Raw genomic sequence first — 19,888 nt, forward strand, 5'->3', positions numbered from 1 at the left:
ACTAAGGGATCTGCTTTGTTAATGCTATTACTTACTGTACTCGCTCCTAAGAATTAATGGCCAAGGAGGAAGGGTTAAACTTGTAACCTCATGCAATGAAATTACCAACAAAGTTGTCGTGAAACCTCAAATCATGCTTAGACGATAATGGCAATCCGGCATAATAATCGTGACTTTCGCAAATAATTACTGGAAATTAATTTAAATATACACGTTCTTATGAATTTTTTAATATGTTCAAGAGGGATTTTAGAATGAAATGTTTAAAACTGAATGTAGTGTGTGCAATATAAGTTTGTTTAAATGCTTCTTTTAGGTGAAAAGTGTTCGGTGAACACGAATCTCGTTGTGGAACAGTCGTCATCTGCCCTTTGAGAGAAGTGCAGCCTGAGCAGTACGCCGTCCATGCAAGTATCAATGAGGAGTGCTCCTACCAAATCGATCGTTTCACTGTAAGCGAACGAAGCCAAGGTGGAAGGATATAAATGCCGAACCTGTTGCACTAATGGCAGCGTCGCCGGACCTCCTACCATTCAGGAATGATATGGATCGAAAAAGTGCGGTTTGACAACCGCCAGGCCTAGCCTTTGGTTCTACCTGCAACACCAGCGCATCCTCTAGATTCTACCTGCCCTTCTTTAGCTGCTCTTCCTTACCTTCCCATTCACCAAATTGAAAATCCTGCTTTGCTTTACCCAAATTCTCTATTGACCAGGAGGAGCAGTCACTTACCACAGAGTTCCTTCACCACTGCTATGATGCGGACGAAGACGGTGTGGCTGCGCTGAAGGTCTCCAACTTACAATATAACGAGCTTCGACCAAACAGCCTCCAACTAGAGTCTCAAGATAGAATGCCGTTTAGCTCAGACAAGAAGCGCGCCAACCCATTATGATCGAGAAATTCCTCGATACAAACACTAACTCCCCATCGAACTGGTAAAGTTCACTGCAAAGAAGCGCAGGGAGTCTCTTGCAGTCATATGCCACAACAGCCTTAATAAATGATCAAATCCAACACCTTCCTATCGTGGTCCTCTGTGTTATACCCCAAAATTAGGTAAGTCCTCCTTTTCCTTTTCTTATTTACTATCATATTGCCCTAATTTATTCTTGCTAATCCATGACAAACTGGAAGGGCATCCATACAATTTCCTCTTTGACTGTGGTGCAACTAGATTGATAGGATATATTAAGGTTTTCTTGACCCTTTGTAGCTTATTGCATTCAGCAGAATGAAGGGAGATGGTAGCAAAGGCAAGTAAATTTAGGTAGTGAAATTTACAAGATGTGCAAAACTTGCTTAGGACGCGATTCTTAACGCCGATTTTAACTAAAAATTAAGGTAATCCTAAATTTTGCAGAAGACACCAACTCTTTTAATCGTGACATTACAGCCAAGGCAGCCGTTTTGCTACCAAAAAAAAAGACATTGACAATATTTGTAACGCCCTTTTTGAGACCGTAGCCGTACCCATAAACAACCCAGATGACCTCTCTGCTCAGCCTACCTACATAACCCACTTTCAGGGAAAAGAACTTCGCTTGTGAATGGTTAAGCACGCAAATATATTCTCCTGGTAAAGTGTTAAGCTGGGGCGAACAAGCATTGTCGCGTATACCATAGGCACCCGGAGGCGTACCACCTCCTCTGCTAAAATGAAGTGATACGTCTCGTCAGAGGACGGAAGTGAGTGACAGTGAGTCGACAGCAGGAATCAGAACGTGGCAAAGAAGTTTGCCTCCTTACTGTCCCACATTAACTCTTAATTGGGCTCCCTGCAAGAATTAGTGGTTCTCTCCCTCAGGCTTAACATCAGGACACTGGTAAGTGAATTTGGCGGAAAGGGACAGAGAAAGGACAGTTTTATATATTATCGGGTGGAATTTTGAACTCTGTAAGACAGCGACCATCTTTTATTTGCTGATGCAAACCGTATTAGTCGATTTAATTCCCAAACATTGCAAGATATACCTCGATAGCATTCTCGTATTCGTTAAAGACATTTGAGAGCATACCACAAACCTGGGACTAGTGTTTGGCCGCTTGCGTGGTGCGGTGTTAACCCTTTTCTTGTGCAGCAGTGTTCGGCTAACTTCTCGGGCCATGCCCCTTCACCAGATGGCACAGTAGCTACCAAAATTGCTGCACAACAGATGATGGCATTTCGTCGTTTCCTAGGCTTGGCAGGTTACTTCAAGGCAAACTCGCTGCATAAATTGACGGAAAATGGGACAAAAGGATTCTTTAAGTGTGAGAAAGAGGACGATAAAACATTCAAATAAGTAAAGCAAATACTCTGCTCTGCACCGATTTTAGCATTACCAAACTTTGGATCCAGTGCCCTACCATCTGTACTGTATGTTAGGGCCAGCCTTGCAGCTGTGGATGTTGCACTCATGAAGGGACACAGAGGGACTGAAACGCGTCAAAGAGGTGGGACAAAAATGTGCAACACAGCTTGAGCTGTTCGCTGACTTCACAATGGTTGAACACCTTAGACATTATCTGATAGCGAAGAAGCTCATATTGAGAATGGATTGTTAGGCACTGGCTGATATGGTTAAAACAATTAAGGGCATAGATCTTTCATGTCCATGCTAATATAAGGCGGTATAGCAGTTATATAAGCGTCTCGTAGTTCTAGGATCATCTGTGCAAACAGTTCTCCAGAAACTTTACGATTAATTTGGCCCCGTGAGCAAAAATAAGATGCTAGATGCCTCGAACATGAGATATCAGTTGTCTCTCCTCATCTCAGATATAATTGATTCCTGCCAAATCTGAGTCACTTTCAGCAGCCATAAAAGGCTTTACCTCACAGTGACAAAACGACTTTAATCCATGCCCACATGGTTCCTAGGGGAAAGTGTAGGTATTGGTATCATGGTCCCTCTGCCACCCGTCATGATAGAGAGTCCTTGCATTCGGGCTATGGTCATCACATCACGAAAGTACCCGAGGCAGACCCCGTTAGGAAATAAGACGCTGATAAAGTCGCTTTAGTTTTCCTTAATAGTTGGATTCGCAACAGAAAGCGCCCAAAACATTGAACAGCGATCAAGGCGCTGATTTTGAATTCCTACTTCTTGCTGACCAAAACAAGACTTTCCGAATCTTAAAGACACGCACGACACCTGGACAGCCCCAGGATAATGTGCAAAGGGAAAGAACGAATTGCCCTTGGATTGGAATACTGAAAGTTTTCACTGAGGATTCACGAGAAGACGACTAAGATTAGGGTCTGGGACAAGTTCTTGTGGTATACAGGGCTGCAGTCCACACATTAACTGGCACAACGTGAAATAAATTACTAAGACTTCTTTACCAAATAGAAGTAAGAACCAAAAATGTCTCAGGGTGCGTGATGCAATTGTAAGGAAGAATATGATATGCATTTGATTTCGCACGTAAATATTTACTGCTGTTATATCAGGCAGAAGAAATATTGCACCAGCCGCAATCAGACTGACGTCTACCAAAAAGGGAAACTAAGGCAACTGTACAGGTCGATCCCACCACCTATCGTTCATCACAAGTTCCATCATCCACAGAGCACAGATGTATTCCAGTGATGATTGTCATTTCACTATCAAACCCCCTCTTCCGCAATGCACAAGTCCGTGCTCAACCAATTACCATAACAAAGTGTGTCCGTAAAAAGGTGTACCCCTGTCAGATATGAAGATGCAGTTTACGGCTGGTGCTAGCGGAAGAAGGAGGTGCATCGCCAATGGCATATAGTAAGTTCTTTCAAACCCCTAAGGAGAGCACTGGGGTAGAGTGGTTTTGGGAAAGATTTGAGGGTTATTTAGCGTGTAGATGATTGAATGCACTTTTTAGGCGAGAAGCGTTCAGTGGACTCGAATCTCGTAAAGGAAGTGGCGTTATCTATCCCCAAGGAATAAGTGCACTCTGAACAAGTAAAACCCTGATCCCTGTACTTCATTCATACTACCACCAATAAAGTTTCCTACCTGATTAGTATACTCGTTTTAAAGGAATTTGGACTAAGAAGGAAGAGATAGAGCCCAACCCACTGCGGTGCATTCATTGAAAAGAAATCTAAATGCGGTTTCGTGCAGATTCAAAAATTAAACGTGTGTCTAATATCTAAACCAGCTTTAAGGTAATGGTTAATCCAGCGAAATTGTTTGACGCTTTTTTACAAAATTATTTTTTTCATTGTTTTGATTAGTCGGCGCAAGGGCCCCGTGGTTGTTGGAGATTTTGTTTTGCATAGTATTCACGTGTTTATGCCAATGGTTAAACCACCTACACTTTGTGGAATTGGTAAACTTGTAAGTTTGAAAGCCATGTCTGACCAATCGTTGTCCCCTACGCTTGAAATTGGGCTCACTGTTTCGCTATACATTTTTCGGTCCTCAAAACGCCGTCCTTACTGCTTTCAATTGCTCCAAGAATTACATTTTACAAAGTAGACATAGGTATATTGCCCAAGAATTGGAAAATGGACTTCTTTGCGTTTGAAAGACTAACTGTGCTATATGACAACAGCCTAAGGTTTAATTGGCTCTCTGTTTTTTATGGTTGGTGTTCTTGTTTCAAATGTCAATTTAGTGCTACTCCTCATTCATATTGATGATTCATGTTTTAAGGCCGTTCACACCTTATGAATTTAGAATCAATCCATTCCAAGTTTTTGCCAAACTAGTTGGGTTTTGCAACCCTAAAGGCGATAATCTGGGTGGGTAGATGCATTATCATGCATTACCTGTCGTTCTGCTATGGAGAGGTGGGAAGCTATTTAATCTTTCGTTTTCTGTTTTAAGTAAAGGTCAACGATTGAGTAGCATCTTTAGGTCTGTTAAACGTGGTTACGTGTGTGATTCCTTTTATATAGCGCGATTGCCCCCAAAACCTTCCTAAGTAGGCTCGGTGGGTCGGATTGTATATCTCATAAAGCAAGCATTTCAATCCCATGGCCTGCATGCTAACGCTGTTTCTAAGCGTTAGCTTAGGGCACACGACTGCTGTGGCCCTAGGTTGCGTGAGGTTACAGCCGTGTCATTCAACACCTTGACAACTTTTGCCTTATCTTGTTAACTTTTCACCAAATAATTGTCGTAGTACAGGGTAGCCGATAAGGTCATTCCGCTTTGTAGGTTATCTCCGGTGACACGATTGTCATCCGTGACCGTGCTCAAGATGGTCCGCCCTCTGCGCGTACAGTTCTACTCGATCATATTGCCTGCCCGAAAGTGGCCAAAAGGTCTAGTCCTTCTGGACAGCCCACGCCAGATGAGCCTTTTGGCTGGATGGCACGCGAATTTGTGCGCTCCAAGGTGGTCGGAAAGGAGATCTGCTATACTATCGAGAAGGAAGTTGACACTAATCGTGTATATGGCTGCATATTTCTCGACGAAAATTCAGGCTCTCAAAACCTTACTCACCTCCTTGTGAGTGAGGGTTTGGCTCAAGTGAGGCGTAGTATGAGTCAGGCTGCGATCGAAAAAAGTCCAACAATAAAAACTCTTATTAAGCTCGAAAAGAAAGCTAAGGCCCATCGAAGAGGTATTTGGTCTGGCTCGGAGGTTGGCGCGCCGCGTAACATCTGCTGGAACATTGCACAACCCAGGGCTTTTTTCAATAAGCATGCCAGAAAGCCCCTTAACGGCGTGGTCGAGTTTGTCCGTGCTGGCAACATGCTACAGATTCAGCTCTTCCCACTTGATGAGGAGGTCACTCCAACCTATTACAACATCACGGTGCTCCTCTCAGGTATCAAGACTCCGGGCTCAAAGGTGGTTGAGGGTTCTCGTGTTTACGATCCCTTTGCTCTTGAGGCGCAATTCTTTGTGGAGTCGCGTCTTCTCCAACACGATGTCACTGTCATCCTAGAAAGCATGAGCAACAACTTATTCGTAGGCAGTGTTCTCCATCCGAAAGGCAATATTGCCCTCTTTCTGCTGCGTGGAGGATTGGCTTGGTGCTTGCGGTGGGGACTGACAGTTGTTAGTCCACAAGCTGGTAAGGCTAAAGCCTATCACAGTGCCGAGCAAATAGCTAAACTTAAACGTCTTTGCATCTGGAAGGCCTGCTTACCACCAGCTGGTGAATTAGTAGATGCATCGAATGAACATCATCTCGTATCGGTCTAACATTCGGCTCACTTGTTTCAAAAATGAACAATAATCTTGCTTGTATTGCTTCTCCCTTTTGTATTTCGCGTGTCCAAATGCATATCACTTTGCATCTTTTTGTAGCAAAGTATTAAAAATTATTAATATTCCTGCATTATATTAAAGCGCCAAAACGAGCACTGCAAGAATAATGAGTCTAGCATAGAGATTAAAAGTGTCTATTCGCCAGTTGGTTCAATCACTTTCGTAAATAGAAAGTCGAGTAGGAAAGGTAGCTTTAACGGTCCATCCTTGTCCACCCAAAAGTCACTTAAATCATTGCAATGAAAGCTTTCTCAATAATCCCAGGAACAAGTGTACAAATTTATGGATAACTATTTCGCATCCTATGAGTGGTTGAGGGCACGGGTTATTAGTACGGCTTGATGCAATATGTATCGTTGTGAATGCCATTGAAACACTGAGTACGCAACAAAATGTCACGGACGTTTTCGGATAAATTGAAGTAAGAAGATACCGGAACATAAACACTCATTGGTACGGATTACAATGAACAAGAAATGAATGTTTTGCTAAGAGATATGGCTGCACAATCAAACCAGGCGCCTTTGTAGGCCTAGCTGTAGAAAAAAAAGGCCAATTAGTCAAACTGGTACAAATGCTCTAACGCAGATAAGTTTCGAGCCATCGGTAAAGATGTTTGACAATGATGAATAACAAGGAAATGTTGGCAATCGCGGAGACCATTGTGAGATTTCTTGCTAGTCACAGAATAAGGTACCACATTTCAGTAAGGAAATAGATTTAAGTATTAAAGAAACCACCTTAAAAAACAAAAGAAATTCGTGAAATTCCAGTCATCATGTCGATAAGTGCCGAGACAAACCGATCTCCTTTGTCTCTTATTAAATTACAATTTTTTTATTAATTTAAATGTTTTTGGCAATTTAGATACGGTGGCGCCTCAAAAATGCTGATTAGCGGCCGATCAAATTCAGGCATTTGTACTATCTCGCATTAATCAAATTAGTAAGCAATTTAAAAATAGCCAAGACAGTTTTAAGAAAGGAAAGCACGTTCGTGAGCACAAAATAAGGAAGTTGAAGTAACAAAATGAATTTTAGTCTTCTAATATTTTTCAATAATGTGGTAGGCTTACACCCATATTCTTAAAAATACTGCCAGGAAACCATTTAAAGAAAGTAGGCATCTATCTAGGAAAAAGTCATTGATAGGTCTTGATGCATCCCTGAACTTCAGGTCTAAGTGGTTCATTAACTGTAAATATTTCTAATTTATAATTACTATAACTTTTATAATATGGGATACAAAACTACTTCTTAATGTTAGCCCCATTGTCTGACTTAAGCTATTTCTCGAACTCTAACTGATCTCAGGACTAATTTCTACGAAAGTTGCTTTAATCGTACTGTCGTCTTACTGAATTCGGCGTTAAGTAGTAGGTTATCTTCTAGTGTGCAGTAGCTAATGCCTCTTGCAAACTATTTGCAAAACGAATTTTAAATTGTTTGAACTTTAAGAATGGTATTCAAATTTTTGAAGAAACCTTAATCTCTTAGTTTCCTATGATACAAGCTCAAAGCGAGTAGACCAAAACGGTTGCAATGAAGAGGCCAATGTAAAATGACACAAGCGCGATAGTAATAAGCGTTTAAGATAGTGATTTAAACTAGTCTATTCCTTTGGTATTAGGCAAATAAAAGGTTCATACGATTTCCCGTACAACCTGCTGCAGCGACTTGTAAAATGAAGGAGCTAATTTACCCTTACATGCGTCCTCCCCACTTTTCCTGTGGTTTGATTGCACACTCATCACCAAGCACAAATTAGCCCAATCTGACAGATCTGATTCTTGCACGTCAGCATTTCAAACCAAGATTGGCACAGTTCTATAGCCATAGAGGCTAGCTATCATTCAGCTTTGCTATATAACAATTGCGGAAGGTGCGGTATAGAACGTGCCGCCAGGTATTTGTCCGAAAACTTGTTTTGGTGATGAAATACTCAAAAATGGATTTAACAGAGTGGAAGATGGAAAATACAAATTATGAGTAGTACATACTGCAATTATTGGAAACTAACAAGCCAAGGAAATTTTGCCTAACTTTTTGCTTTAAGGCTGGGGTAAAAACGATTTTGCAGCTTTATCGACTGGAAGAGGTTAGTCTTGGTGGAATCTAAGCAAGCACGTACTCGTGACACACATTAAGTGTAAATACATGTCGCTTGGAAAGTACTGTTTGATCCCTAACCGACTAATTTAGGCTGAGAAATGATTTCTCCATTCTTTGGACTCGTCTGGACACAGCTGAGACACAAATCTATCGCTACAGGCCTATGTTTTGTGCGTTCGTTTCTTTACAGAAGGCCCAGCAATAATCGCAGCCAAGGTCCGCCTACTCGAGGGGATGCTCGTGAAGCGTACACAAGAAGGCGTTATCGAGAGAAGCAGTCATTAATAGTGAATTTGTAAGGAGAAGCTCATTTACTTATAAGATCTTATAAGCAAGGCCTCATCACATAAATGCATTGCCGATTCCTGAGAAGTTGAAACGTTGGGGTGGGGAAAGGAGGAAGGGGGTGAGGAAAGGAGCGAGGTACTGACCCATCATTGTAATGTAATTTTGTGAAGCGATGGCAGTGCCCTTTTTTGCCATTAGCATTTGACACACACCCGAAATGGAATGGACAGTTGAGAAATGCGGTGAAGGAGAAGTGGTCAGATGTTTCTTGGCTTCCAGGTGCAAAGCATTTTTCAAATTTTATTATCTTAAGCCTGAATCGTGACGGAAAATATCTTTAAGCCATATGCTGCAATAGTGGAAATTCCAATGTGCAAAATATTGTTTTTGTTAACTATTTTGAATTTTTCTTCGAAAATGATGTCGTACCACCTGAGGATAGCTGTCACTTAAGATAAGGTTTATTATTTGGCTGCAAACAGTGTAACACCCAAGACATTAAAAAGACAAAAGAAGACATAATATACGAGCAGAATATGTGTTACGGACATACGGAAGGATTCGGGAATACTGGCACTGCCCAAAGGCCAGCTCATCTGGCGCGGTACAGCGGCCAAGTCAAAAGTGGCGCCTCACCAAAACAGGGAGTTAAACAACCAACATGTTGCAATATAATGCAATTGATAGGACATATGCATATGTAATACGATAGTGGTTTATCCCTCGGTTCTGGTGAGGCACCACTTTTGTACTTTGAATTAGCCCCTTTGCAACTCGCTGGGTGGGCTGGCCTTTTGTGCCATGCCAATAGCCCGGTCACCTTCTCTATGCTAAATACATATTCTGCCCGAGTATTGTGTCTTCTTTCGTCTTCAGGGAGTCCCGGGACGCTATACATATATCTAAAATCACACTAATAATATGTTAACTAAGAAAACAATGAATTTGAACCTGTAAACATTTATGTACGTACCAAAAATTGTAATTAAAGCTAAATACAACTAGAACCACATATTTGTAAGAAATGACATTGGATATACCTACATGTTTAGGAATAAATTTGCTAAGAAATATTACATTTACGTATAAAAACATATTAAGCTTTTCACAATTATGATTGCCGTGCTAATACACAAACACATATGTATATATATTTCAAAAAATTATGTATATGGCTACAACTCTATGCATACGAAAAACCAAACCCACTAAAAATCAAATTGCATAATAAAAAAGCAGATATACATGCACGCAAAAATGGGAATATACGAAAATAAGCCATACATACATGGAGACAAAAAACATACATCAATACCAACAGATATATGTACATACATGTGTAGCGTCCCGAGACTCCCTGAAGACGAAATAAGACAAAATACTCGGGCAGAATACATATATTCAGCACGGAGAAGGTGTCTGAGCTATTGGCATAGCCCAAAAGGCCAGCCCACCCAGATAGGTACAAGAGGGCTAATTCAAAGTACAAAAGTGGCGCCTCACCAATACCGGGGGATAAACCACTATTGTATTACACATGCGCGTTAATATAAATATATGCAAACATGCGTATGTAAGCATATATATAAACACAAGTAGATGCAAGCATGTACGACATACAAACAAAAGCACGCTTACATACAAACATGCATATGTAAAAGTATACACACATACATACAAAGAAAATATATACATAGACGAAATCATACACACTGGCTTGTATACATATAGGCATTCACACCTACATACTACATGCATTCACACATACAACATGCGCCCATACATGCATACAAGCCTACACACATGCACATTTACAAACATACTCACACATATATACGGGCTTACAGACATGCCTTCGCATACGATAGCATGCACCTACCTGCATGCACATACATACATACATGCATACGTACACACATATACCAATATACACACACATTTATTCACATTTACCTACGATCATAAATACATACACACACATTCTTGTATGCATATATACATACTTGCATAGCTTCAACATTTATTCCCTCAAGCGCACATGCTTTATACCTATTTTTAAGAGCGCATTTGTGCATCATTTTGTGCAAAAATTATTTTATTTTTTTTGATTTTATTCCGTGTCTCATTATGCAGTTGCATACTTTTATTATATGTAATTTATCATCAACTCTTCGGTTTTATATTTTATAGTATGGAATTTACAAAAATGTGGTTATTTTTATGCTTTTAGAATAACTATTTAATTACAAGTTTTGCTCTTTCTTTATTTCCTCATTTAATTGAATGGACTTCGTAGGTTCCTTTGCAAATTTCATTTGGTTAGCTTATTGCGGTTTTATGTCATTGGGATTTTTCGTTCACAACCTTCATGTAATTCATTACATTTAATGCTGCATACTCTTCCAATTTAAGTACATTTTTCTAATGTAGGCATAGTTTTAAACATATTTTACATAAATCCGGCGTGTTACATATGCACTTATTTTTGCGCGACTTCGGTGTACTTGTTACTCATAATGTACTTTGTCCCATGAATTTCCTGTACTGCAGTAGAATTTGTTTTAAAATGTGCGCTTTTACATTACCAATTAATACGCATTTATCTTTTCGTTACAGTCATTTTTGTATCCGTTATTTTTTTATTGCTGAAGTTCATTGCAATTTTGGTTGTATTAATTTGAGCTTTGTACTTATTGGCGAAATAGAGTACAAATGCATTTTTTAACATGTATGAGTTAATACTATTTTTGTAAACCGTATCTGCTATATCCATGCAGTTGATTGTAAAAATTTCTTACAATTTATTTGTACTTGTACAATTACGCGTATATTTTAATGCCTTTAATGCGCTGGCGAGATTAATTGCAAACGTATGTGTGTTGGTGAATACTCACTTTATACCACTAAAATTGCTTACAAAACATCTCTTTGTATTTAAATACGTTTACCAATTTTTTGGATTGATTTTACACATATCTGCGTCAGTGCATATTTGTTATAATTTTGTAAGTTTGGCTAAAATAATTTCCTCTGTTTGGGCAGATATTTATTATGTATTAATGAATTCGATTGTCATTATGTTCGTATGTTACTGAATTTTTTTTACACTTGATAACAACGTGTGTTTATAAAAGTGACTATTTTTACTACTTAGTAAAGTAATTACAAATTTCTCCATATGTGTGTGGTGATGCATTATGTATCTATACATAATATCCACCTCAAATATGTGTAAATATTTATGGTTTTGTTTACATTTGAGAGTATATTTATGTTTCTTTCGTAGTACTACTTTCAGATACATGTGTGCTGGTGCGTGGATGTACTTAACCAGTGACGTTGTTTACAAATACACATACACATATGTATGTGCACATTTTACTTGTGTAATTGCTAACATACGTGTACATATTCACCGATTTTTGGATGCAGCATAATAGTGTAATTGTCAAAAAGTACATATGCACTACAGTACATATGTATTTCGTAAAATGGACTGCAAATACAGATGCATTTGGGTGTGGATGCATTTCGCATAAGTGAGTTTGACTGCAAATACCCATTTTTATATGCAGTGCTTTGGTTGTTTAATTCTTGGTTTTGTCCATGGGCCGCTTAGGTGCTCCACCACTGCACCTTCGCCAAGTGGCCTGGCCTCTGAGCCATGCCAGTGGACGTCAAGCTCTGCTGCTAGTCGAAAATGCGTATTTGACTCGAGTGTTGCCTCCTCTCTGGTCTTCAGGGAAGTCTCGGAGCACTGCATACATGTATGGGTATGTATGCCGCATTTGTGAAACTGCTTGCAATAATAAATTTACAACTATTTAGATGTTTTTTATTAGTGTAATTGATCACAAATATGTATGTTTGGATGGATGAATATACCTTGCATTGCTGAGGTTGTTTAAAAATATGTATACACATCTGTAAGCATGAATATATGTCGGTTTGGTGTAAGTTCTTACAAATATTTGTACATTGATGTATAGTGTATCTATAAGTAAAGTTATTTGCAACTATACGTGATTTGATGGGTGGTTGTATTTTACTAACAAAGTATTTTACACACGTATATTTACATGGGTGCTTTTTTAGAAACATACTATACATAAACGTTTAGATTTGTGTGGATACATTCCTCTTCGTCAAATTAATTACAACTATGCATGTATGAGGGAATGCATATTATTGCAGCGCAGCGAGACTTCCCTGAAGGCGAAAGAATTTCCAATACTTGGTCGAGGCTACTGGCATGGCTCAAAGGCCAGCCCACTCAGCGAAGCGACAGTGACAGAGCCCCGAAACCTAAGCAAACAAACAACGTATTATATATGTATGCATATATGAATAAGTTGGTGTGCTTTACTTATGAAATTAATTACATATTTGTTTGTATTGATAAATTTTCGTATTTCATAAGTAAAAGTGTTGACCCATATATAGGTGTGAATATGTGGGTGTCTTTTGCGCAAGTGAAATTGACTAGAGTTATATACTTCTGAATGTCTTAACTGGTGTTTTATTGATGAACCACTTTTTTCCTACCGCCCTATCCATTTACGTCAAATTTGTCGATTTGCTCCTCTCTCTCTTCCTCCTGTGGCTGGTAATATTGTGCAGTTTCTCGATGTCATTGTGTTCTTCGATCACTGGTGCCGCTTTCTTATGCCCATTTTCTGCATATCTGTCTGAGTTCTATATGCATCGCATAAACTATTTATATGTTTTTTGGAGCCAAAAAGTTTTGGATCCCACTGTTTACCTTGTCATCGGAGGTGCATTGAAGTTTTTGTACACTTTTATTAACACTAATTATGGCAGTCGGGCCTTTTGTTAACGCACTTTTCGCCTACACCCTTTAAACGAAACATGTATTGCATACAATTGTGCTCTGAGTGCAGGTATTTATTATCAACTGATCAATCGTCTATGGTACCCCGAAATATTCCTGATTAAAACTTTGCCATAATTCCAGTTATGATTTGAGACACCTAGGTGTTATTGAAAAGCTACCTAGGAACCCTCGCGAAACTGACGATGTCTCAATAACGGTCTACTGAATCTGTGTGTTCAAGGGAACCGGATCAATAAACATTATTTCTCCATGTAAAACAATCAGGAGTAACCATCGATTACTGCCAACAATAAAATTGACTGTCATATATCTTTTTGAAATGTAGATCTGAAGGATTTAGAGTGATAAAGTTAGCTGTACCATTACCATAGGTCAGGGAAAAAAACATGTCTATTAGGGTTTGTATTTTAGTTATGTCAATGTTGGTGGAAAGCATTCTAGCACTGCGCTCTCCGTTTAAAAACAGTGTAAAATACCTAGAAACTGGGTCCTAAAGGCTAGAGATACGAAAGTGTAGCACGTTTGTCATTCAATTCACCGTTTTGGTGAAGGGCTAGATTTGGCCTTGGCCATTGCAACTTCGACAGGTAAGGTGGCCCTCTAGGCTATGCTAACAGTCGTAACGCCATTTTCATGCTAAATTTACATACTTTCTTTGGGTATTAATCAATCTTTAGCCTGCAGTAAAGTCTCGGTGTGAAGTAAAACGTTAAGGTAGGTCTGATATCATAACAAAGGCTTCCGTGAATAATCTACAGAAAAAATTGAGCAAATGCATTCAAAAATATGCAGTTGTAGATCCTTAAATATATTTGCGAAAGGAATTATTTGACACCAATTATGGTGTATGCAATGATGATGCAGCTTTGTGCAATTCCGAATTTTGGCCGCTTATTTTAGGTTTGTACTAAAGTTTTGGTAATATGCAACACACCACAATTGTTTGTTGTTATTCCATTATTTTTATTTTCGGCGATTTAAATATTGCCATTGTTTTAATTGGTCATCGTAGAGGCTCGGTGGTTGTCGGAGATTTTGTGTCACATAGTTGCCACGTGTTTGTGCCAATGGCTAGACCGCCTATTTTCTGTGGATTCGGGAAACTCGTGAGTTTGAAAGATTTGTCTGACCGATGGTCTTCTATCACTTCTGCAATTGTACATTCAATTCTTTGCTATGCCCTTTTTGCTTCTCCAATGGCTATCAATACTATTTTGTGCTACTGTAGTACTCAGATTATCGAAGGTAGACATATGCGTACTGCCTAATCATTTTAGAAGAATTTTTTCAGTGTTTGATGGACAGGGTGCGCTTTCTAACAACAGCTCGCAGACGGTTGGCTTTCAGATTCATGACCAGACTTCCCATTTCAAGGTGTTTTTTAGGGCTTCACCCCATTTGATTTGATGCCACATGCATTTAGGTTACCAACACATGAATCTTGCATCAACCCATCCCAAGCTTTTACCAGGTTAGGAAGTTTTGTAACTCTAAAGACAATAGTTTGCCTTTTGTTCTTTATCTCCCGTTTTGCTATTGAGACGTTGGAGGCTCTCTACTCCTCCGGATTTTGCTTTGCGTATCATGCCTACGTTTGAGTAGCATCTTTATGGGTGTTCAGTGTAGTTGAATGCGTGATTCCTTTCATGTGGCGCGATTGTTTTCATGGCGTTCGTTAGTCTGTTCAGTGGGAAGGCATTTATATCATACGGAGCGAATAATTAGATCACTCGCTTTGTATTCTGACGCTATTTCTGTGATTTGGCTTAGATCATGCGGCTACTCTGACTTCAGGCTGTGTGACGCAACAGCTTTGATAACTTCAGTCATGTCTTGTATTATTCGCTTTCTGACAAATAATCGTTGCTATGTAGCGTAGTCGATAAAGTCTTCATATTGTAGGTTTTATCTGGTGATACTATAGTCATCCGTGACCGTGCCCAGGACGGCCCTCCCTCGGCACGTACAGTAATTTTGTCAAATATCAGCTCCCCGAAGGTGGCCAAGAGGCTCAACCCCTCTGGAGAGCCTACCTCTGACGAACCCTTTGGTTGGATAGCGCGTGAATTTGTGCGTTCGAAAGTAGTTGGAAAGGAGGTGTGCTACACTGTCGAGAATCAGATTGGTTCCGATCGCGTGTATGGATCTGTGTTCCTGGGAAGGGATTCCGGTGCTCAAAACCTTACTCACCTCCTTGTGAGTGAGGGTTTGGCTCAGGTGCGACGCAACGTGAGTCAGGCTATGATCGAAAAGAGTCCAACTTTGCAAGCACTCATTGGGCTAGAGGAGAAAGCCAGGGCCGATCGAAAGGGGTTTTGGTCTGGCTCCGAGGTTGGCGCGCCGCGTAACATCTGCTGGAATATTTTGGACCCAACGAACTTTTTTAACCTCCATGTTGGGAAGCCCCTTCACGGCGTTGTTGAGTTTGTTCGTGAGGGTAACACGATGCAGATTCAGCTCTTCCCAGTTGATGAGGACGTCACTCAAACCTATTACAACATCACGGTGCTCCTCTCAGGTATCAAGACTCCGGGCTCAAAGGTGGTTGAGGGTTCTCGTGTTTACGATCCCTTTGCTCTTGATGCGCAATTCTTTGTGGAGTCGCGTCTTCTCCAACGCGATGTCACTGTCATCCTAGAAAGCATGAGCAACAGCTTATTCGTAGGCAGTGTTCTCCATCCAAATGGCAATATTGCCCTCTTTCTGCTGCGTGAAGGATTGGCGCGGTGCTTGGAGTGGAACCTGGCAGTTGTGAGTCTGGAGGCTGGTGGAGCTGAAGCCTATCGCAGTGCTGAACAAAAGGCTAAACAAAAAAGCCTTCGCATTTGGGAAGATTACGTTCCACCAGCTGGTGAATTTGCAGATGCCTCGGAAGGAGCCGCAAAGACTGAGAAGAAAGCGCCATACATGCAGGCCGACTACACGGGTGTGGTGGTCGAAGTAGGCAATGGAGATAATGTTCTTGTGCGCTGTCAAGACAGCATAGTTCGAAAATTCTTTCTCTCCAGTGTACGACCACCCCGTGAAGTTCCGGAGATGAGCAGACCACAACAGACCGTTCCTCGTCCGCTTTATCAAGTGCCTTATCTATATGAGGCTCGGGAGTTTCTGCGTAAGCGTTTGATAGGAAAGCAGGTTAGGGTGCAGATCGACTACGTACAGTTAAAACCACAGGGAAGCACACTGGCTGATCGTGTGTGCGCCACAATCCTGGTGGGTGAAAATAATATCGCTGAAGCCCTTGTGCAACGTGGTCTTGGGTCGGTGGTCCGCTATCGCAATGCGACAGACTCTCGATCCCGGCACTACGATGCTCTCAGGGCGGCGGAGGCTGCAGCCCAGAAAAAAGGTGTTGGTATCTTCGATCCCAAGGACGTACCCGTTCATCGGCTCTCAGAGCTTGGAGGCAAGTTTTTTGCTTCTTTGCATTGTTCTTTATTGCTTGTAACTTGACGATTGATTTTGTCTAGGCAATGTGGCGAAATCTCGACAATTTCTTTACTCTCTTCAACGTGCTGGGGCTGTAGATGCCCTCGTTGAGTTTGTCGCATCGGCGTCTCGTCTGCGGGTAGAAATTCATCGGGAGAACCTACTTTGTGCTATTCTTGCTGCTGGAGTCATTTGTCCCCGACCCTCTAGGTGAGGCTGTCAAGGTTCTTATAATGTCAGTAAATAGCTAGTCATTGCTTTGCCTCTGGGTTTTTATGTAATTGCGATGCGTAGTCTTCGCAATTAGTAGCTACAACCGTGCCTGCATACTGGTTGTCTTAGTTTCCCAACCATACGTATAATTTTAGGATATCTTTCTTCCATCCCAAAGTAGGTTTAATTGTAGTCGCGCTTTGTTCATCACTTGTTCTTCAATTCCGTTGTGTGTTTCTCGCTATTGGACGAGTATTCAGTTGCTTATACCATCTTCAATAACGTTTTTTAACTTTCACAAAGGAAATTGCCTAATCAGCCCGAAGAAGCCAGTGAGCCTTTTGGTGACGAAGCCCGTGAATATACTCATGATTTAGTCATGCAACGTGAGGTCAAATTTGAGGTCGATGGAATGGACCGTTTGGGTAATTTGATTGGCTGGATTACCCTGCCCTCCGAAGTGAGGGTCACTGCGACAGGTGCTAGAAAGGGGAAGAAGGGAGGGCCTTTCATATCCAGCAAAGATTTGAGTGCAGTCCTGGTTGCCCGCGGCTATGCAACTGTGAACCGAGCGCCGAATGTTCAGCGCTCTAGTCACTTCGCCTCACTCCTGAGAGCTGAGTCATTCGCGCAGGAGCACAATCTCGGTCTGTGGTCTTCGCCAGAGTTTCGTGCCTCTTGGAATGCTGATGTGAATGTTGTTGAAGGTGATGGCCAAGATTGTTCTGACGCTTCGAAATCAATGAATGGCTTGCTGTTTGTCAGAGATCTCCAGAATGCGCACCTTGATGCCGAGATTATCAGAAAATCGACATCGGATCGACTTGTAAGTTGGAAGTGACAAACGTATATCCGTAATGTATCCTCGATTTTGATTCTTTTGTTCGTCTTGTTTATTTAGAAATCAGCTAATCTTGCACAAGTGACTACCATAAGCAACCCGGCAGCGGGAAACAATGGTTTCCGGTTCTTTGTTCATCTAAACAGTCGAACGGCTCTAGTAAACACCATAAACCGGGAGTTAAATTCACCCAACTTTCCTTCTGTGGAGTCTTCCACAGACTTCCAGCCAAAGCGGGGTATGGTCTGTGCAGCTCGGTTCTCCATCGACAATCTCTGGTATCGAGCCCGCATTCTTCGTGTGATTCAAAAGATTGTGACTGTTCTCTTCATTGATTTTGGAAATGAGGAGGCCATTGATACCAGTGTCGGTAGTGCTCCAAGACTCGCAGCTCTGCCGAGAAATCTTGCAAGTCAAGATCCTCTGGCGACTGAATACCGGCTGGCATACGTTCAGCTTCCTCCAGACCCCGATGATCGCGAGGCTGCTTTAGACTATCTTGCTCGCGAAATAGGAGACCAGGATGTGAGTTTTGGGTACATCTATTCGCCTGGATGCCTGTGATTTGGAAATTTACGTCCTTTTCAAATCTTTCTAGATTCGCGTGAGTCCTGTTCCAGGTCCACCGACACCTTGTGGAAAAGACGACAATCGCCCCATCCAGAGTGCCGTTGTCTACGTGACTCGGAAACAAGTGGCTGAGTCCTCGAGTTCGACTCAGTCAACACCGGAATTTGTTGATGTGGGTGAACAGCTGTTGCGTGATGGCCTGGCTTACATGGAGAATGTTCGTATGCCTCCGGACATATGTGTCCACTACTCGGAGGCACAAAAGGCGGCAATGGGTACCCGCGCGAACATATGGCGCTATGGCGATTTTCGCGATGACGACATGGATTAGATTTGTCGGGTTTTAAAGCCCCTCGTTTCATCCTTAATCTTTTTTCACTATCTCGAATATGGTTTGAACGTCTTTCCTTCGGCGCATGTGTTAACTGTGTACAACAAACACTTTTGTATAATTATCCTGACAAAGCATGTGGGCGTGTGTGCCTTCCTTCTTCCCTGACGCCTAGTTATTCAATCCCATATTTGCTTCCCGAAATAGTAATTTTTTGTCTAACTGGACCTAGTTGTCATTACTGTCTCCGGCTTGGGTCCTTTTCAGGCTGTGCAACGGTCTGGGTCTGCACTACGCGCCGATTTCCCGTTCGGGTTGGATCGTGTGACATTCCGCTTACACATTTCCTTTTGTCTAGTTGAAGGTGATTTTGGAATTCGTCCTACGATAATAGTCTCACTGGTGGATAGCGCTATTTTCCACCCGAAAGCGGTATGCCAAACCGCTATCTAATCGTGCATTTCCCACCTTGTGTCAATGGCGATGCCGTGCTGGTAGGTCGATCTTTGCATCTTCCTCCTCTGTGTCCTAGTATTGCAGTGGGCTGGGCATTGGACGATTTACTAACCACCTGGAGGTCGGCATTTATTTTAATGACTTGATTCTTTTTTGCCGCATGTAAGGACTTTGATTTTTCATTTTAGAACTTAATCCAGTGGTGTTGAGCGTTTTCCAGCTACCAACAGCTGGTAAGCTCCATGGTTTTACCTGAAGTAAATAAAGTACAATCCTGAGGTCGAGGAGTTATTCGTGATTTGTTAATGCATCGTCCCACTGCCAAGTATCAAACGAGGCTGGTATAAAGATTTGATGAGTTTCCTGTCGTTTTTGTTATGAAGACAAGTTCCAACACCTGTCTCCTTAACTGGATATGGCTAGATAAACATTCGAATGCAGTATATGAGAATTGGATATCATTATTTAGGGGGTCTGCAATTCAGCTCGTGGATTTGTAGTACACTGGTGGTAGCGGAGAGCGAGTCGCATTGTAAGGGACAACCACCTTGATTTCCATTCCTGAATGCTAAGTCTTAACGTGATGGGAAGCTGTGATGACCTTTA

General features: G+C 41.3%; 2 protein-coding genes across 2 annotated transcripts; both read left to right on the forward strand. All coding sequences in view use genetic code 11, as the record gives it.

Moving 5' to 3' along the window:
* Nucleotides 1–3,367: 3,367 nt before the first annotated feature.
* EGR_09754 (hypothetical protein) lies at nt 3,368–9,864 on the forward strand (the record flags this gene model as incomplete). The annotated part of the gene is made up of 5 exons (XM_024499003.1): nt 3,368–3,375; nt 4,199–4,301; nt 7,258–7,384; nt 8,244–8,285; nt 9,689–9,864. The coding sequence occupies 5 exons, from the start codon at nt 3,368–3,370 to the stop codon at nt 9,862–9,864; spliced, it is 456 nt and encodes a 151-aa protein (XP_024346573.1).
* Nucleotides 9,865–10,870: 1,006 nt separating this feature from the next.
* On the forward strand, nt 10,871–18,826 carry EGR_09755 (nuclease domain-containing protein; the record flags this gene model as incomplete). Its single annotated transcript, XM_024499004.1, has 6 exons — nt 10,871–10,879; nt 15,345–16,872; nt 16,913–17,081; nt 17,388–17,910; nt 17,986–18,450; nt 18,524–18,826. 6 exons carry the CDS (start codon nt 10,871–10,873, stop codon nt 18,824–18,826), a joined length of 2,997 nt encoding a protein of 998 aa, XP_024346574.1.
* Between the last annotated feature and the right edge of the window lie 1,062 nt (nt 18,827–19,888).

The sequence above is a fragment of the Echinococcus granulosus genome, assembly GCF_000524195.1.
Source record: "Echinococcus granulosus chromosome Unknown EG_S00165, whole genome shotgun sequence".
NCBI lineage: Eukaryota > Metazoa > Platyhelminthes > Cestoda > Cyclophyllidea > Taeniidae > Echinococcus > Echinococcus granulosus.